Raw genomic sequence first — 21,336 nt, 5'->3', positions numbered from 1 at the left:
TCTATGGTTAACTCCATCTTCAAGCCTCCAAAAGGCAATGAATGGGAATGAATTGCTTTAGGGCTGGAGGTGGAGAATTTGCAACCTCTCCACCCCTTTTCTTTCTGTTTGTTTGTTTCTACCCAAAACATGGCAACATGAAGTTAGCTTATAGAATTTTAGTTTATGTTGAAGATTCTGTAAATTATGATTGGCCCCTTAATTCTAGACCATTCTAATTTGGGAATTCCCATATGCTCTATGTAAACAATTTGCCACTGAGTGGCATGGACTACATACTTTACTATTCTATTGGCCAAATCATTCTCTGCAATGGATACCTAAAATGCACCTCTAAATTAGTAAGTTAAAAATGAACTCCTAATATTCAACCTTTTCTCCTCAAACCTCCTGGAATGGGGTCTTCCCCATTCCAATAAGTGGCAACCATCCTTCCAGTTATTGAGTCTAAAACTCTGGAGTCATCTGGATTGCTCTATCTCAAGCACAATATTTGATCTATCAACAAATCCAGTAAACGCTCCTTTCTATATAGATCCAGAATCTGACATCATTTCACCTACTCCACCGCTGAATTCTTTGTGCAGGTCACCATCATGTCACTTCTGCATCCTTGCAGTTGCTTCCTACCTGCTGTTTCTACTCTCTCCCTTGACAACTCCTGGCTTTTCTGAAAAAATCAGCCTTAAGACAGATTTGATCAGTCCATGGCTCAAAACCCTCCAAGGACAGCCCGTTTCATTCTTAGTCAAATCCCTTACTATAACCTACAAGGACCTACCAGATCTGGGTTTCTATACTTTCTCTGATCTCATATCCTTTGACTGTTCCCATTATTTTCTCTGCTCTAGCCGCACTGACTTCTTCTTAAAATCTGTGCTTTCCTCTCCCTGGAAAACTCCTCACCACATCCTCACATAGCTTGCTCCTTCATTTCAATTTTTACTTTAATGCTACTTTCTCAGTGAGGCTTTCCCTGGTACCCTATTTACAAAATCACCTCTTTGTATGACGTTCCTTTCCCTCTCCTCCACATTTTTTTCTCTTCTTGGGACTTATCAGAGTCCCATATGTGTTACATATTTGTTTTGTTTATATTCTGTCTCTGTTACTGGAATATTAGCTCCACAAAGGCAGGCATTTTTGTTTTAATCATTCTGCATCTTCAATGCCTATACAATGATTAGCATATAGTGAGTGCAGACAATTTCTTAATTAAATACATGAAGAAACATTTCCCAAAATGTATCATACTGACCACTTAAACTTCAGTAGTTAACAATTGTTCCCTGTAAGAAATGATTGTGATCAGAAGGTTTGGGGACTTTGCAAAATCCATTTCACCTGTGGAGTTTCATCAAGTATATTCTCATATTGATTGTTATAAGAATTATTATAATTTAAAAAGCAAATGTTTAATTTTCTTTAATCCAAAAATTTCTCAACATATCTGATCATTAAATTCTGTTATGTATATAAGTTACCATTGGTTTATTTTTGATTTTTATATCATGTGAGAGTGATTGTGTCTGTGTGTGTATAAAGTACCTTTAATATTTCTAGAGAACTTATCTTAAAAAATGCAATATTGGAATATAAAATTGGATTTGTCTGCAAGTTCAATTTTATTGACCCAGTCTATTCTTTTTCATAGTTTCTAGTCATCTGGCTCCATTCAGCCAAGGAAAATAGCGCAGCAAGAGAGATCTAGTGGTCTTTGTTTGCCCTACAATGATGCCCTAATGTGTTTGTATTTTTTAAAAGCTGACCTGTAAATGTATTATTTTAAATTAAGCCATAACTTAAATAAATGTGTCTTAATCAAAATAACTCAATAATGAAAATTGTCAAAAATAACTGGAATGCCAGCCAAGTGAATGGGGTTCAACGTCTGTCCCTACAACACATTATTTGGGTAGAAGTTGTAATTACATTGATGATACCTGCCTAAGTTCAACAAATAATATATTTATTGATTCCCCATGATCAGTTTTCTACATAGTCCAGTTTCCTCATTTGAAAAATCATGGCGATACTTACAGCAGAGAAGATGAACTGAGATAGAGTTTGGGCAGTATGTGGCACAGTGCCTGGCGCACTGCAGATGCTGGAAAAATACTAGCCCCTTCACCTTTCTTTAATTGTCTGTTTCAATACAATAAATTTGGTTTTACAAAAAAGCTATAAATATAAACTCCACAAAATACATTCAGATGAATATACCTGTGATTTATACGTGTCATGGTTTCATGCACATTTTTCTCATTACCTTAGAGCAAATTGTAAAACAAAGCCTTTTGTTAAATCTCAATTATGAATGCCAATTCTAACAATTTGCTCTATACAGCAGGGATTGAAATATGTAATTCAGGGCCAAGTTCTCTCCAATTTGCCATAAACTCTTTCAACCCTATTTTTTGTTTGGTTTAGTTTTGTTTTTCGTTATGGAGGAATTTTAAATATCATCTAGGTAAGAGTGGACTCACACTTGCAGTGTAGTAGGAGACGACGCCACGTTATATGAAGGCATTAAAAGTTACTTATGCAAATCCAGTCTTCTGGGCACAGGGGACCCACAGATAAATGTCACACGAGCATTTAGGATGAGCTTACAGCCATGAACACAGCCATATAGCATCAACGTCTATGAGTAGGAACCACCACCTCATGCTACATCACGTCTTCAGCCACATCAAAACAATGAGTGCACAAAACATTTTCCAAGACATTTCTGAAGGGGAGGAACCGCTTCTTTGCTAAAGTATCTTTGTTGATTAGAATACTCATAGTTTTATGGGGGTGTCATCAAACCTCAAGGTTAATTGTATAGGATCCTCATTGAAGAAGGAATACAAGAAGAAACATCTAGCTATCTAGATGTAAATAACACTGGATTAAAAGAATGAAAGATGAATTGGCTGCCATGGAAAGATAAAAGCACTAAGGATGGAGTTATAAGACTGCTCTAGTAGCAGGTGGGTAATAATCGCTTGCTGTTCATTCCCAGCTTTGCTTCTACTTGAGTCAAAGCAAGCAAGTCTTTTAACATTGCTGGGCTTCAGTTCATAATACAGGCATATGGAATCCAGACTCAAGCATCTTAAAGATCTTAGACCCATGATACACTATGATCTTATCACTATTCCTGGAAATATTTTAAGTAAATTGATGGCACTGACAATATTAACCTCAAAGCCCCTGAATGTCTTCATCCCATTATGATTTCAACTGAGTAAGTCAGTTGGAAAGAATAAAATGATGCATTTAAAATGGTTTTCATTTCACTGAAAAAAACTCAGAACACATTGCTCCAATTTGAACTTTAAATAAAGGTTGAGAATTGCCAAAAATATATCACCCTTCCTATCCAAGGACCTTTATACATATATGTGTGTGTGTATATATATATATATGTATATGTATACACACACACACACACACACACACACACACACACACAACACAGGAATATGGAATCCAGTAAGAATTGAGCTCCAAGAAGAAAAAGGAAAGCATTAAAAAAATATATAAAAATTGAGAGCATATAAAAGGAAGACAGATGATAGGAAGAAAAAATCCACTATTCTATGAAACAATGCTGAAACCAAGGAAATGAAGTCACCTTTATTTCATGAAAAAATATCTGATAGAAAAATGCAGAAGGATAGGAAAGCTTTTATGGCATTTTCAATAATAGATGTTCATACATATGAGTTAGCATCTGTGTGTGACAGAATCTCAAATTGAACCAGATCTTAACCACTTTCAAAGTTTAAAAGAGGAATCCATTTCCAAGTGACATCCAGTAAAATTTCCCCAAAAGATGTTCTATAATTCCTTATTTCTGTATGGTTTGAATGTTACCATGATCATATTACAATTGATTTTCAATCTATATTTTATTTTAATTTTTTTTGAAGTTCAGTATTGACAAATTATACAATTCATATTTAGAGTTAATCACTTCAGTCTCACTTTTGCATAAACTTAAGTTTTACAAACTGAAGTAGCTTTATAAACTGGCAAAAATTGCAATGTGTTTATAATATATTTAATGAATAATAGTATTGTTATCTTATTGATGTTCAGTAATGGTAGCTTGACAGCTATGTCAGTCCCCGAGCATACTCAGTCTAATAATGTGATGTCTCCCTGCATTCTGCTATCACTGTAGCCCAGGGGAGACACGCTGTAGCCCCCAGAGAAAATTCCAGCTTTTCCAAGGATATTTATCTTAATGCTTATGGTTCAGCTATCAGAACATCATGCTTTTGCATCCATTGTCATAATCCTTTTAGAAAATCAGTGATATCTCAGCAGTAAAAAATATGTATATATACATGACCATACATAGTGGGGGGAAAAAAAAAACTTTAGAAAACGTTACAGCTAAAAGATTATTCTTCTTTGATAGAAGATTGACTCTACCAAATCTAAGACATCTTCCTATCATAACATCAAGCTAAAGAAAGAAGATTCTGAAATCTAAAACTGTAGTTCTAAGATTGCGATCCCATTTTTACAACTAACAATAAATATTAAAGAGCATGCACACCTGTCTCAATATGTCCTCACTTGGCAGTATGCATATCTCAAGAACAGAATGACTGAAAGAGTTCAAGTTATTAAAAGTTACAGCCAATACACAAAAATATCTGTTTATTTTCTACCTGTGGGACAGAAAATGAGCTAAAACAAAGAGGACAAATGATAGAAATAAATGTAAAGTTTTACATTCAGAAAGTAAAGAATTGTAAATCTATTACCTAAGTAGGGGCTGGTAAAAGGCAGCTCAGAAGTTAGGTCCCTAAAAGTGACCCAAATATATTTTTGTTGACTAAAGACTATATTAGACAACTGAAACTTTATTCCACAAATGTCTTTTTTAATTTCAAGTGATTTTTTTAACGGTAGCTATATAAAAGTAGGCAAAAATCATTGTGATTATATTTCTTATACAAATGTAAAGCCAAAAGAATTACAAGATAAATATAACAAAATTTGAATACTAATAAAACTCAACAACATAAAAAAAGACAGGATTGTATGCTATAATCTCCACCATGTAAAATGTATGCATATATTTAGGAAAGTGGCTTTGGAAAACAACAACAAAAACTATAGTAAAATGCTTACAAAATTGCACCCTGGATGGAGATAAAATTAGCAAACAATATTATAAATTGAATTAGTAAAATTAGAGTGTGCAAAACATGAAAGAGAAGATACATTAAGATATTTTGGAGTATTTACTGCCCATGGGCTATTCTAAGTGTGTGACATGCATTATCTCATATATATTTTAACATACTTTGGGAAATAGGTGTAGACTTCTGAAGACATACTGAGAAACCATATTTTTTTCCAGAAAAAGTGCACAGGAAAGTAAGAGTTGAAAATAATATCACAACAAGCATCACTAAGGAGTTACAATTTAGGAATAGACCATGATAATTGTCTTGAGATGTTAGGTGGAATGTCAGGTGAAGGAATAGATTAGAGAGCAGATATAGGTTGACTGGAAGGAACTATTTTTAACAAAGCCAAGAGATGTTGGAATATGTACTATTATTATCCCTGCCTTGCATCCAAGAAAAGTGAGGCTTAGGGAAGTTAATGTATCCAAAGTTACAATGGTAGTAATTAAAAGAATGAAGATTAAATCCCAGGAGTCTGTGACTTTTACAGTACTGTGCTATTCAGGGAGCGAGCTTTCCATTCAAAGAACTGACCAGTTAAAGGGACAGGTTCAACCAGGTGACCTCTGAGGTCTCTTCCAAATTTATGATTAATAACAATATATCACTTGTTCATAGAATAAGTGCTTGATTGGACAATTGTTCCAGAACACACAATATGTTTGACATTAATCAGAAAAAAATCCTTTTTAGAAGTGTATAATTCCCAAGGATTTTGCTTTTGAAAAAGAAAAAAAAAAAAGAAAGCATGTCTTCTTACATAACACATTTCAAATAAATCAACCTATCATCCAACTAGTTTTTAAACTATGTCTTCTACATTCTGGAACATCATAAAAACATAAAAGTAAATATGACTTTAGGGAAAGGCCATGTCTGTTTTCTTCCAAGTATATTATCTTGTTTTATTCTAACCACATTCATGTGAGATATGTATCAGTATTCCATTTTATAGTGAACAACTCAGTCTTATTGACCCTCACTTGTCCACCCACACTGAGCTAGTCATTAGCAACTGATCTGATCCTTGGTTTCTCAGCTAGTTGAGCTTAAGCTTTGTCCAGGGTGCTGCTTTGTTAGTAGTAAGTGTTACCCACTTCAGGGGGGCGGTACTGAGAAGGCAACATACAATGATGTGTGACATAGGCCTTGGCAGCATATGGAATTTCCTCATAGAGCAGCCAAAGGCTCTGGGAATTCAGAGTTTGAGCTGATACTGTTGGATGATATTGGCCCTCATGGATTTCACAATATTTGGGGGAAAGAACGACATAACCACAGTGATACTATGTCTATTAAGAATATAGTAGAAGACATAAGCACCTGACACTCATGAGGATGTGTTGGGAAAGGGTAGTGGGCCTTAGTTCCATGGCACAGATAAATAAATCACATACAGAGAAGACAAAACGGTTACAGTGTGTTCAAAGGAACAAATGTGATTTTGAATGGTTGAGAATGGCATAAGTAGAGGAGATGAGGTTAGAGAAGAGGTGAGTCAAGAATGGCCAGAAATGCTCTGGTGTTTGGCACCACTCTAGACTTCAAAACACTCCCATGGTGGAATCTGACAAAAGTATCAGGGAATAAGATAAGGTTTCCTTACACAACAGAGCTCTCATGACCCTGGAAATAACACTTCATCCACAAACACCGATTCTATCTACACAGAAGATAAGTTATCTTCCTGGGCTACGATAAGCAGAAGGTTTGATTCCGCGTGGGCTTAGAAGAGATGGAGACTCACATCTGGAAGAGCTTCTGCCTCTTTCAACTGTATCTCCTCAGCGAATGTCCCCCAAAGGCAACCGAGGAACTACAGAGGGACAGGCTTTGGGACAGAGCTGGAGAGGATGCTAAGGCACACAGCTAGTGCGCCCTCTATCCCACACCATACACACGCCATACACACTTACCATACATACCTCATACAAACCACACACACACACACACCACACACACACACACACACTGCACACACACACACACACACACTGCATACACACATATACATCCTACACACACACACCACACACCACAAACACACATCACACCACACACACTGCATATACACATATACATCCTACACACACACACCACACACCACAAACACACCAAACACACACTCCCCCCACATACCACACACACACACATACCCACCACACACACACACCACACAGACACACCACATGCACACACACACACACCCCACACCCCCCCACACACACCACACACACATACCATACACACACACCACACAGATACACACACAACCATCCCACACACACACACCACACACATACCCCCCACACACATACACCATACCACACACACACACACCCCTCACACCACACACACACACACACACACACACACACACCCCACCCCACACATACACCACACCACACACACCAATAATACACACAACACATACACCACACACACAGCAATAACACACACACACACCACACACACACACACACACACACACACACAACACACACATCAGTAAACAGACCCAGCAAACACAGTGCAGCACATTAGGGAATGTAGGAAGGAAAGACATAATCTGAGTGTCTAATACATGCCAGTACATGCATACATGGTGAGTTATATCATCAATCTTTATATTAATGAAGAGAGAGAGAGATTAGTCTGTAGATAGATAGATAGATAGATAGATAGATAGATAGATAGATAGATAGATAGATAGACAGACAGCAGGTGGGCCGCCCATGTCCCACAGCACACAGAAGATGAAGTCAAGATTTGATGCCTATCTGCCTGGCTTTATGTACTTTGAAGCGCTGCTTTCTATTGCAGTGTTTCAATCCCATAGCATCTCTTTTTCTCACAGCTATAGAAAAGTGGAATCATTGGATCACTACTATGATTCCACAGCACAACTACAGAAAATAAATACCTTGATTTTTTCTGGTAGGAAAAAAGTCCCAGATTCCCATCAAAACATGTTTGTGACTAAAGTTAGCAGCCTGAACATAATGGGGAAATAAATGGGTGGTGAGCAGATAAAGACACAGCTGTTATTACTTCATTAATATTGCCTCGAACTGCATCTTTTGGTAAGTTAAATGCTACTTTCTTTCTCTAAAACTGATTAACTAAGTTAGCATGCTACCATTTGTTTCCTGAAGCATCCATATTTGAAAAGTTAAGCTATTTCATCCACAATAAGAACTTGGCTTTAAAATAGTTCATCCACAATAAGAACTTGGCTTTAAAATAGTTCATCAATTGCTCTGACAGCAGGACCCATCGTGCCCAGAACCAGTGAGTCGACAGACTGCATTTGCCATGTTAAACATTCATAGCTGCCAAGAGATAATTTGGGAGCAACTTGGTATTATTTTTGCCTAATTCTCATCATGTAATAAGCAGAGTTATCCCTGGAGACACACAAAATACTCTTACTGTGTTCCTTCCTGCTCATCTCCCCCATTAATTCTGCTTATCTTTGTGCATTCCTCATATCAACTTTAATTCAGCCTTCCTAGGGAGTGAAGTGTGAGATAGAAATGAGCCAGTAGGGGGCTACTCTTCACTGTGATTATGGCCCCAAAGCTAGGGTTGCCAGAAAACATACTCAAAACTGAGTTAATTTGAATTTTATGTAAGCAACAGATTTTTATATAGCTATGCCCCATGCAATTCATCAAACGTATCTATACTGAATGATTATTTGTTGTGTATCTAAAATTCAGACTTAAGTGGGAATTCTGCATTTTTATTTGCTAAATCTGGCAACTCTACCCACAATGCAGCTTCTACAGCTGAGGTTCTAGTAGAGTGTATGGGTGTCCCTGACTCGGTATTCTTGGACCCTTGTACAGGGGCATTGAGAATATCATTGCATTTGCAGAGAACGCACCATCTTCTATTATTCTAGTAGGGAAAGACTACAGGAAGAGCTCAGGCTTTGGAGACATTTGATCAGGATTATAATTCACCTTTGCTACTTATCAGTTGAGCACATTGCTTTCTTCCATTAACCTTTCTTCATGGGTGCAATGAAAAACAAAAATTACCTTGCTAGGCTTTTTCAGACTACCTTTCTTTGCCCTGAATTTCTATGTCTTTGTTCTAAATAAGGTTAGCCTCCTTGAATACATACCAACCAGCTCCTCAAATCTGGTATCCCCACAGGATGCTAAAAAGAATACAGGATCAATTTTTCCCAGACCAAAAAGACAACCAATTGGATTGTCGTGATTTTTTTTACATCACATATTTGAAATTCCTGATGACTTTGTAAGACAAGATGAGGTAACTCATGTGAAATCTCTACCGTGCCCATAGTAGCCAGCAAATGTTAATTCCCTTCCCTTCATTTCTCATGACTGCTTACAAGCTTTATCACAAAAGGTTTTCAACACAGTACAATCTTCTGTTTTAAGACTCATCCACAGAAATAAATTCAATGAAATCCTCCTGAGAAGAGTGAATGAGACATCTAAAGGAGCAGCTTTCCTGGACAAGCAAAGTTTACTTGCCTTCCTTCACCTGTGTCTGATCCTGTTGGAAACATTAATAAAGAGAATGCAGTCTTACTGCATAACCAGGTTGAAAATTAAAGACATCTCTTTAGAACCAAATTCTGAAAAGGGATCTCCAGCTTTCAGAGACATTACTCTTTTTAGAGAGCTGATCTTGCAATCTTAGCTGACAATTACTGGCATGCCCTGGAAAATGGCTCCCATTCTACAAGATAACTTTAGAGTCGCTACATAGTAAAGAAGGGAACACGAATATTCAATTTCTGTTTTCCAGAAGAATCAGAGTGATGTAGACAATCTAAAGGGAAACCTAAGACAGCATATAGGTCAGAAATCCATACTACTGAAGTCTCTCAATATGAAGCAATAATACTCATAATAGCTCACTTTGATTGAGCACTTAATAAGTGCCAGACTTTGGGCTAAGTATTTTATGTGCTTTATGTATTTTGAGCTGCACAACAACTCTATGAGATCAGTAATGCCATCATCCCTTTTACACAGATTGGGCACTCCAGGAATAGAGAAGATAAATCCCTTGCCCTAGGTCATACATATATTCAATGGTGGAGGCAGAATTAAATCAAGTCTGTCTGTCCCTTTATGTCAAAGTTTCTCACCATGTAGGCAGAAGACTCCTACATCAGAATCATGTTAAAAATTAAGAGACTGGGATCCATTCAGCACTACCTAACCACTATCTAAGGCTGAGAACAGGAATTTACATTTGTAACAAGCTGTCTAGTGCCTGGGATGAAAGTCAAAGTTTGAGAGCTCTTGAATTATGTTATTTTTCCTTCCTAGGTTGTTCCATTATTCTCAGATACCTCAAACTACAACTATGACATAAATGGAAAACACAGACCAACAAGTGAAAAAAACCAATTAATGAAATATTCTATAAGAAGATACCTGGCCAATCAGGATCCTCTAGGACACGCCTATTTCTAGGGCTGAACAGAACACCTGAGTTGAAAGCTACACCTTTAAGAAATCCTCCTGTGCCACCCACCATTACACAAGGGAAATCTCCAGAAAGAATTTTAGTAATGACAGAGAATTATCTAGCGCTAAACCACATGGACTTAGGTTTCATTGATATTTTGTTTGTACTTTTTTCTTTATAATCATTTAAACAAATTAAGAGTTGAGAACGCCATATACCATTTAAATTCATTTTAAATCATTAATTCAACAAATATTTATTGATGACTTACAATTATGGTAAGCATTAGGCTGGAGATACAATGATGAATAAGTTCTGTTCTCAGAGAACTTATTATCTAGTAAGGAGACTGATATAAAAAGTGAACAAAAACATCAGTTAGGCAGTAATGAATTCTATGGAAGAAAGAAAAGAGGCTACTATGAATGAGACAGAAAATGCATAAAATAGGATCTCTTAGGAAGCGTAGCTGAATTGAAGCCTTTATGATGAGACGGACCCAAGCATGTGTAACCGCACATGCACTTCATTTCTTTAGCATGCATTCTGTTTTTAACCCAAGCTTGTTTTGTTTATCCTGACAGAACTATAACTGACCTGCATTCTTTCCCCTAGATCCTCCTGCCTATTCATATACTGTATGTCTGCTCTTTTTAATCTTTAAGACCTTAGGACATGAAGTTCTGGTCAGCATCAAACTCAAGAATAAAGCTTCAGGTCTATCAACCATGACCAAGAGACAATAACCAAACGCCAAACTAGAATAAGATTTTAGTCAAACAAAGATAACACCTTGGTTTCAGTTATGTTTCAGCTCCAGACTCATGAAGGCAGAACAGCCTCATGGACCGCATTCCCCTGGAAACCTGATGGAATAATACGATCCATGACTGACATCAGGACCTGAAGCCATGAGCAACTGACCCCTGCCTTAGCCCTGACCAATCAGTAGAGCCCCTGACCCCAACTCCCATAGTAACTATGATAATGATTTTTCCCTTAGATAAACTAGCTACTAGAGGGTATGGGGAGCCAGGTTTTTGAGAGCGCTAGCTCACCTGTGTCTCTGGGCTTGGCTCCAACTCCTTAAAAAAAACTTTACTGTCTTTGCAGCAAACTCCTGCTGGTGTTTCTTTTTTGGCTTGGATGCAGGCAGGCAAGCAGACCCTTTGAGTGTACGGTAACACATGTGTAAATGAAAGAGCTAGTGCTGAGAGGACAGCTAGTGCGAAGGCCCTGAGGTAGAGCTAAGAACAAGGAGAAGGTGGATGTAGCAGAAATAGCGATTGAGCTTGAAGGAAAGTGGTAGGAAGTGAATCCGGGAAGTGGGCAGTGCCAGATCATGGAGGATTTGGCATGGCAACATAATGGTGTCTGTATTTCATTCTAAATCCATTAGAAAGTTGCCTGCAGGGGAATGACATGATTTGACTTACATTTTAAATAGAAAGTTATATGTAATTTAAATTCTTATGCTACTTGCCTTTGTTGGTAAGAAGTAGTATTTCCAAACACATTACCTCATCCTGGTCCTGTTTATTTTAACATTTTCATTAGGATGTTTTCTTGTCTCCGCATAGAAGTCCTACCCTTCCCTCACAGACCAGTTCAAAGTCCACTGCGCCCATGGCGCTGCTCAATGCACTTCCTCCCCACCGCTTCTCCAGGCATCCTGCCCTTGCTTCTTTCTCTGTGCTTGACACAGAATGAATGAAAACACACCTTTATAACACCCACAGTTGTTCAAAGAGCAAGCGTTTGGTGGATATTTGAAGTAAACTCCTGAGCTCGTCTATTAGCTGGGATTTTGTATGCAGTGCCTTCAGGCAACCTCTACACGTAGCTACTGACAGAATAAGTTTTTTAAGGGAAATCTGATCACTCCCCTGCTTGAAACCTCCCAAGGCTTTCTTTCACAATAAGATAAAATGATTCTTCTTTGAAGGGCTTATAGGGTCATCATAAGCAACTCTGACCTGATTAACCAACCATATCACCAACCACACTCCCTTTCATGTGTATTCAATTACCCATGACTTCTCATTATTTCCTAAAACTCCTGTGCTCTTCTATCTCTTATTTACTGTGTTCTTTCTTGTCCCTTTTCCTCATATTTTCTTCCACCATCTCCCAACTTTACACATGCTTTTTTTTCTTCCACATATACACAGATGTCCCTGACTGTTCCAGAGATGCGGGTGTGCCTTCCTCTGTGTTCCTTTTTTTCAGGATTTACCAGAATACAGTCCCTGAAAACATGCTTCCTGAAAAGATAATTCAGAAAATATTGCTTACTACAATCTTCTCTGTGAGATCCATAAATGGATAGAGGTATACAGACGGTTATGTGAAATCATGCAGGAGAGGTACCACATGTAAGTGAACTCAAATATTTATCTGTGTGAATATGACGTTCTGCTGATGCTTGGGAAACCTACTCTTGCCTTTTGTAAACAAACATAATGAAATAAAACCACACCAATCATGCAATTAAACTCCTTTTTGCACTGAACTACAATAATTGGCTTACCCGTCTGTACCACACACTGAATTGCAAATTTCTTGAGCTTCTGTCTCATCTTTGTGTCACTCTGGCCTGACACAGGACCTGACGTCCCAAAGGGGCTCCTGAAGCAATTGTCAGGGAGAATTAGATATAAAAGTCTATTTTGTTTTAACCTCTTTGGGAATTACTTTCCAATGACAATCTGAACGTCTTTGTTGCTATTTTTTTTCTTTTTTTTCCTGTTTTCTAGCACATTCCAGAAGATCTCTGGGATCTACTATCAACTTATGCACATTTTAGATAATTGGCATATGTATGGAATCAATTTGATACTGGTTAGGATCTCAAATACTTTTTCAAGTCTAACTTGACAATCTGAAAATCCAATCCTTTCTGTTAGATCTTAATTCCATCTGTAAAGTAGCAATCAACATTTATAAAAAAGTTCAATAATCTTATGAGTGTTTAAGCTATGCACTGTTATGCCATTAATAAAAATGTTGCCCTAGAAGCAACTAGAAGCTCCACTCACAGCTGATCTTGATCCTTCATATAGCATTTTATTGCCCCAAATCCACCTATCATTAAATTTATATAAATCAATGCTTCACCAGGATATAATATAAATGAAGTTCGTGAGAGTCTACCCAAGGTTTTGCTGAAGTCTATGTATTCACTACCTTCACAAAAATGTCAATCTAGGCATATAGCAGCATTAGGAAAAATATATTAATTTAGCAAAAATATAGTGGTCCTATGTCAGCTTTCAGTGAAGAGCACTGCTTTTTCAAATAGTTCACAACAAATGCTTTCTCAGTATCAACCAGTGGAAACTTTATTAACCAATTCTGGAATCTAGTCTATAAATACAGAGGGTGCCAAAAAAAATGTATACACATTTTAAGAAAGGAAAAAAACTATTAAAATTGTAATACAATGAATGATGATAGCATTTGTTTGATTAACGCCATCTTTTGAGCGAACTTCACACTACACATAGCTACTATAATTCAATTCAACTTCAAAAAGTAATACATAGGTAACATCTCATAAAATGTATACATTTTTTGGCACCCCCGGTGTATTTACAGAAATGTCAATTTTCTCCTTCATAGGAATCATAATTACTACAACTCTATACTTTCCAGTATATCTCTTGGTTTTAGCTACTCCTTAAAGAAGATTATTGAAAGGTTTGAATGTCACCTGAAAATTTTGTCAGAATTTAATTTATTTGACTTAGTGGTCATGATTTTGTTTAGAGACTACTGAAGTACCAATATGTTCTAATGAGTAATATTAGATTAATCATATGTATAAGAGATCTCTTCATTCAAAAAAAGAAAAAAAAACACTTGGAGGGAACTATGATCAAGAGAGCTGAATTATTAGCACTTGTACTAAGATCTATGTTAAGAAAAAACATAGTGTAAAAATAGAGGGAGTGGTCATATTGCTAAAGAGAAAAATACGTGTAAGTGAGAAACAAGATTGTGTAAATGTTTCTTATGGACAGTCTTGAGAAGTCATTGGAGAATGGTTCAACTCACTATTCCATTTGTCAAATGTCTCCTATCAGAGGAGACGGACCTTTATATGCCAATGGCATTCAACAGAAGGGCCACCAATTAATATCACCCAACATAGTCTGTAATCACAATGAAAGCTACAAATACAATACAACTTCTGTAGATTATCTGACATGAGAGATTGCAAATGACCAGATGATATGAGACTTTTTGTACACTAGGCTTGGATAACGTGAATTACTACTCACGATTCTTATGACCCTGTGGTACTCTGAAAACATTACCTTCAGACCTTACGACTAGATACAGAACTGCATTACCACTTCAGACACTGGCAGCATGCAACCTCTTTGAGTAATCATGAAGCCTTCATTGTGTGACATACCCAGCAGTTAGTCACCGGTAGAATTCAACAGCTCTGGAATTAGGTTCAAATCCTGTATTTGCCACCATCTTGCTCACTGAATGAGATCTTTTACCTAAAAATATCTCAGTTTTGTCATTTATAAGATATAGTTCCTACCTCACCCATTTTTTGAGAGTTCAATGAGATAATGTAAATTTTGTGGCATGTGTCAAGCAATGAGTAATGTTAATTTGTATTACTCTGTCACACCTGATTTATCATGTAGTTTAATATAAGAGAAACTAAACATTTATTTCTTAGATTGCACCCCCACCAACACACACACAAGCACATTTATCCACAAATTGCCATTTTACTTCATAAGAAAACATGATATAGTAAAATGAATAACATTTTTATTCTAATTCAAAGGTTTCAGTTTAGAGAAAGGGAATCCACACTTCTATATCTCTAATAAAATTCACAAATTAGAGCATATATGTGAATTCATTTGACTGATTTATGAGCCTGTTATATTTAAAGGAATACACACCAGTTCATTTATAATAAGCAGTGCAGCTTTAAGGAAATTATCCCCACTTCGTAATATCCAAATAGAATTAGAAACTGGTCATTTCTGATATTATCTTCAGTGCTTGCTAAAATATCCTAAAATCTTGTTTTCTTTTCATGACAAGATGAAGTGATATTCAACATATGGTGAATTTTGAAGTAATAACTGTCAATTCTGAATCTACACATATTTTAGACAATAGATATTTCTGAGCCTTTCCTTATAGAAAATTCAGTGTTTCTTTCTTTCTTTTTTTTTACCTTAAAAATACAGAAATTATTCTGGAATAACTTTTTAAGACTTTAGTTAACAATCTGATTTTTTCCAAGTTTTACAAATCTTTTGATTAAAAAAAATGTATGTCAGAGTTTACTCAACCAGACTTTGCATAAATATATTATGCTATCCTAAAAATGTCAACTCACTAACAAGACATTTAACTGACAGAGGTCTTTTATTTTTCCATATGAGAATGAAACACATTTGCATGAAAGATCTCCCACACAATTTACAGCTCTTCCTGTGGTTTGCTAATATGTTTGCAAATAGCGTTGCACCTGCTTTTATACAAACATCTTTGATGCCTAAAGCATCAAATGCATCAGGGCATTGTCAGAGAAATAGCTGCATAACAAATAGCTCAAATGGATATAACGAGATATGTTCTATGATTGAGCACCTGATACAGTAGCCAGATATTTCTCAGATGAGAAATACCTCTTCCTGATCAATGTGCCTTCCAAATTTGGGTCAATCTGACATGCCCTTTGGCCATCTGTCTCATCTGGGTGATTGGTTAGATTTCTCACACAACTCAATGGGTACTTGTGTTAGCAAAGGAGTTTGTCGATTCCATTTCCTGATCTATTCACATTGTGAGGGAAAGTTGGAACGTCTGACACTAAAGATCTCAATTTTCCCTCATGCATGCATGAATGAGAAGGTTAAGTCAGAATTCAAGAAATATTTTTTTGATTATTAATTTAATATAAACTCTTAATTTTTTCACAACCATTTCACAACTTTGTGTTTTCATGCACCTTCAAATTCCAGACCTAATTATATCAGTTAACTTCTTTCTAACTAATACTGTTTTCCACAGCAGTATTTTTTGTTGAAATTTCCATTGTACCAATCCCAGAAGCATCATTATGAAAAAGTTATATATGTAATTAAGGAAAAATTCTTTTGAATGCTGGCTGTTTTATAGACATTAGGTTTAGCATGGCTTATTCAATAGGATAATTATTATTTATAATTAATAAATCAACTCAGAAAAGTTTTTGGTTAAGTGTTTTTACTGAAGTTCATATCCTCTCTCCAGCTAAAGTAGTGACACTAGGGCCTTATAGACCCAGATAGAGGGATTGAAATAGTAAGGCTCTCCCTAAAGTGGAAGCAATATGGGGCTATATAGATTTAGATTATAGCATCACTCGTTACAGTTTATCCACTTTGGCTGGTACTCAGCTTAAATGTTTTATCCCCCGGGAAGCTGTTTCCGAACTTTCCAATCCATTTATTTTCTTTCTGTCCTTTCTTTCTTTCCTTCCTTCCTTCCTTCCTTGATTCCTTTTTTCTTTTATTGTATCTTGTCTATATTATTTTTATAGCACCTCTTATATCACCTTAATTATGTGTAGCTTTCTCTCTGTTTAGTTTCAGATCCCTTGGGCATAAAGGGATGTGGATTTTATATCAGTATTTTCAATATCTTATGTATCTGGCCCATAGTGTAATAAGTGCATGTTTATTAAATAATAATAGGGTTCTTATTTAATAGGATTCATATAGGAAACATATGATTTGGAGTTCTGTGTTATTAATAGGAATTTGTTAACCTTTATGAAGTATTCAGGTTCTGAGTCTGATCATTAAAGATGTACATAGATGTGGCCATTGGAAATACAACGATTTGGGGAAAAGGCCCCTATGCTTCAGATTATCACCTTGTGATCCATTTCAAACTCAAGGAAAGAAGAAATTAACATTGTCCAAAGCAAGAATGTTGAAGATTGAGAATAAAGGTATTCTAGGACTCATTAAAACAGAACTGGCACTGGTTATTTTAGGTAACCAATATACTGACATGATTAAGTTTATAGAGACTGCCTACATTTCTGCTTCCCAGATGAATTTATACCTAGAGATGCCATATTGTTGGAATGATACCACCTTCAATGGGAGAAATTTTACACATATGGATTCTAAAATCACAAGTTAAATATGAAAATATTTGTTTCCAAGGCAACAAACAGAATTTTACATATTCAGTTAGACCAACCTGTGGGAGTGAATAGAATCTTGAATTAGTGAGATCAGTGAAAACAGTTTATTCACCAAACAATTCCTCATTAGTTGCCATTGTCTATATGCATACTACACACTCCTTTTAACTCATTTGTTGCCCAACCTCGCCCCCCCAAGGCAATCTCTACTGCTGGAGTCAAGTATTCACACACTGAGAACTCACTGCCTATAAAGCTTTACAGGTGTGATTGTAACTTCTGTAAGACTCACTATGACCTTAGTCTTGCGTTTCATACAGGTCATCTACATAATAACCTATTATTTTTCACTTACCAGTAACTAAATTATTTTAAATGTTTTAATAGATTTCTTAATAAATATCTTCTTTCCTTAGCAAGCTGTTATACTCTAAGGTACCCAGTGTCACTGGAGGTCTTCAGGAAGAGCCCAATAGAATGGTGACTGGTCCATTTCTTTTAACTATGATAATTAACATTGATACAGTGATTTCTGTTTCCTATAACAATGGCCACACCACTTATGGAGACTGTAGCTACTCCACCCCCACCCAGCAGCCATGCAGTTTTCCTCTATCTGCAATCATTCTACTACATAACTTCGGAAGCCTCTAGTCCCAAAACCTACAATCATCATAGTCTAATGGGGCAAATTTCTCTATCCGTTATGCCTAATTCTCATTATTCTCAAAATGACTATTGCTCAGAGTTCCATGCTGTTAATCGCCAGCATCATCAGTAAATGAGGAAAGTAAAAACCACGTATCCTTCTTAACAAATAATTTATACTCTACTGTATGATCATGCCCATAATTTTCTGTAATTCCTAGACCATGTGACTACAACCTCCTTTTCATGCCAACAACTTGTTTGAGTACTCCTATCATGACTACTCCTTGATTCCATTGAGACAGCCATCCTTTATTACTTGCTTCCTCATCTATCTGACATTCCAGGATGCTTCATTTGAATATTATCCTGAATTTCATTGCCCTTAGGAGTTTTCATCACATCTTTCTAGAAAAGACAGACCCAAACCTTCAGGAATTGAGCTGTCTGTCTGCTTTTTCTATAATCTAATACCCAGATAGTAGAGCACTAATGAATAATATCACACAACAGGGAAGATCAATTCCAGTATAGATATGCAATCATTAATCTCTAACTAACCTTCATATATTAAAATATCCCTCATAAATCTGTTCTTTTCCCAGTATTGTTTTTCAGTAGAGACCACTTTTTATCTAAATATGCAAACTATAAACACTGTAGACATCCTAAGAACCTCCCCTTTCTAACATTCATTATCAATTCCTCTCAAATACTTGTAGACATCATGTTTTAAATATCTATCAACTTTTCCCCATACCTTCCCTATTACACTAGTCCAAGCTAATGTTATCTTGCCTGGCATAGGTGTTAAGAAACGCAATTTTATGTTTATTGGTTTTATTACCTGATTATCATCTGTAATCTTACTAGACTATAAGCTCCATCAAACAAGGGTGTTTTTTTTGTCCATTTTTACACACTATTTTATCTCTAGCATTTTATATTTTTTCTTGCTTACAGTGAGCACTTGATCAATATTTGCTGAATGAATGTGTGAATGGATAACTGAATACAAGTAAATTTATAAGTATTATCACAATATACATATCATGTATAAAGCAAGTATTCATATCCATACCATTTCAGAGAAATATCTGAAGTTAAACAAAAGTCAAACAAGCACAGAATTATGAAATTGAAATGAAACTTAGGTCTTTTCAATTTCACTAAATTTAACTCCTGACAATCGTTCCATTTTAGCATCATGATGCATATCAACCCCAAAAGAATTTTAAAATGTTTTGTATAATATAGACTTAGAAAAGTTTGTCCAAATCTTAATATAATTATCTCTTAACATAGAAAATAATTCTCATGGAGGGCATCCTAATGCTTTTAAAAACATACTATTCACTGCAAGCACTTTCAAAAGAAATATTTTATTTTCTAAAATGAAAAGTTTATATAGCCCATACTCCATTTTAAGATTGATACCAAAATGTATCCAAAGTAATCATCATAAAAAAGGAATTACAGCAGAAAATAATAAAACTGACATTTTTAAAGTATCACAATTATTTGCCATCCTTTACTGAGTGTTTGTTTTGTAAATATTGTGCTAAGGAATTTATACCTTCAGTAACATAGGAATAATTATTATTCCTATTTTATAGATAAGAAAATTGAGAATTAGAGCAAACAATCAAAGCCAGGAGCCAAATCCAACTTCTGTATGATTCCAAAGCTACGTTTAACATTAAACTGCCTTGCCAATAAGTCTTTCATTTTGAACCATTACTTAGTGAAAAATCGACAAAAACATTTCTTTACTACTAATAGAATCTGATAATGAAACATTTCAATTATAATCAGATGGGGAAGGAGAACACTTCAAACTTAGCTTTTTCCAGATATTTAAGGAGAAAATTGTTTAGTCTTACCCATGAATTCGATTCCCAAGTGATCTGCTACACCAGTCAGCAAGTAAGGGAGGGAAAAAAGGAAAAGAAAACAAGATTAGAAAAAATTCCATATGAAAACCAATGCTTATAAGACAGCCCTTTCAAGGCAAAGAATGTGTCTCAGTTCCAAACACTGTGTTTGCTTGAGAAAAAAAAAAAAAAAAAAATACAGATTGCCAACAATGAGGAGTGTTCTGAGCACTGATTGGCATTCCCCAAAGCCTGGAACTTTAGGTGGAATATTATTGCATCAGTTACCAAGTACACAAAGTACAAATTTAGCCCCCCCCAAAAAAAAAAATAAAAAAGAAAGGAAAATATGTTCACACAAAAAATATCTGGTACTAAAGGTATCTTTAGAATTTATGGTATTTTATGTAGAATAACGACATGTTCAACAAAAACTTATTTGGACCTCTGCATTATGAATAAGTAAGTAAAGAACTTCTGAATGACAGGCCTTCAGCAGGTGCTTACAGCTTCACGCAAAAGCAATGGTGTTAGATTCTTTTTTATTTTATTTGTTAGATGAGACAACTGCACTTGAATGAGATAAAAAAAATCTTACACAGGCCCCCAAAAGATGAGGCAGATCCAGGTTACAAATCAAGTCGATCTGACCCATAAGTCCTATGACTATTGAACTTGACAGTGTTTCCTATCAAAAATGAATGACAAATGTGTCTGTATCTGCTTTATATACATGTGGACAACAAACCAATTTCACCAGCTAATGTCTGTCTGTGATAAGGAGCATGAAAAACTGGGCCTGCCTATGGCCAGTCATTCAACCTTACAGGTCTGTTTATTTAAATGGCACTTTCTTTTAATCATTCAATTATTCACTCATTCACTTTTTAAATTCATCACATTATTTAGTGATTGTTTCTGTTGTAGTGATATAATTCTTAAATGAGAATAAATGAAAACAAAAGGCATTGCT

General features: G+C 35.9%; 1 protein-coding gene across 12 annotated transcripts in view; it reads right to left on the bottom strand.

The window, feature by feature from the left end:
• The window catches only part of NRG3 (neuregulin 3), a 1,096,988-nt gene that overhangs the window by 106,927 nt on the left and 968,725 nt on the right, over positions 1-21,336 (bottom strand). For 8 of the 12 annotated variants that reach the window (XM_074339699.1, XM_074339707.1, XM_074339700.1 and 5 more), the window contains exon 4: positions 20,373-20,399. In XM_074339699.1, coding sequence (XP_074195800.1) covers positions 20,373-20,399 — 27 coding nt within the window. The remainder of the gene's footprint in view (positions 1-20,372; positions 20,400-21,336) is intronic. The other 4 variants (XM_074339701.1, XM_074339710.1, XM_074339711.1 and 1 more) reach the window with 1 other exon arrangement.

The sequence above is a fragment of the Rhinolophus sinicus genome, linkage group LG07 (genome assembly GCF_036562045.2).
Source record: "Rhinolophus sinicus isolate RSC01 linkage group LG07, ASM3656204v1, whole genome shotgun sequence".
Lineage (NCBI taxonomy): Eukaryota > Metazoa > Chordata > Mammalia > Chiroptera > Rhinolophidae > Rhinolophus > Rhinolophus sinicus.
This window is presented reverse-complemented; position numbering and strand designations above follow the sequence as displayed.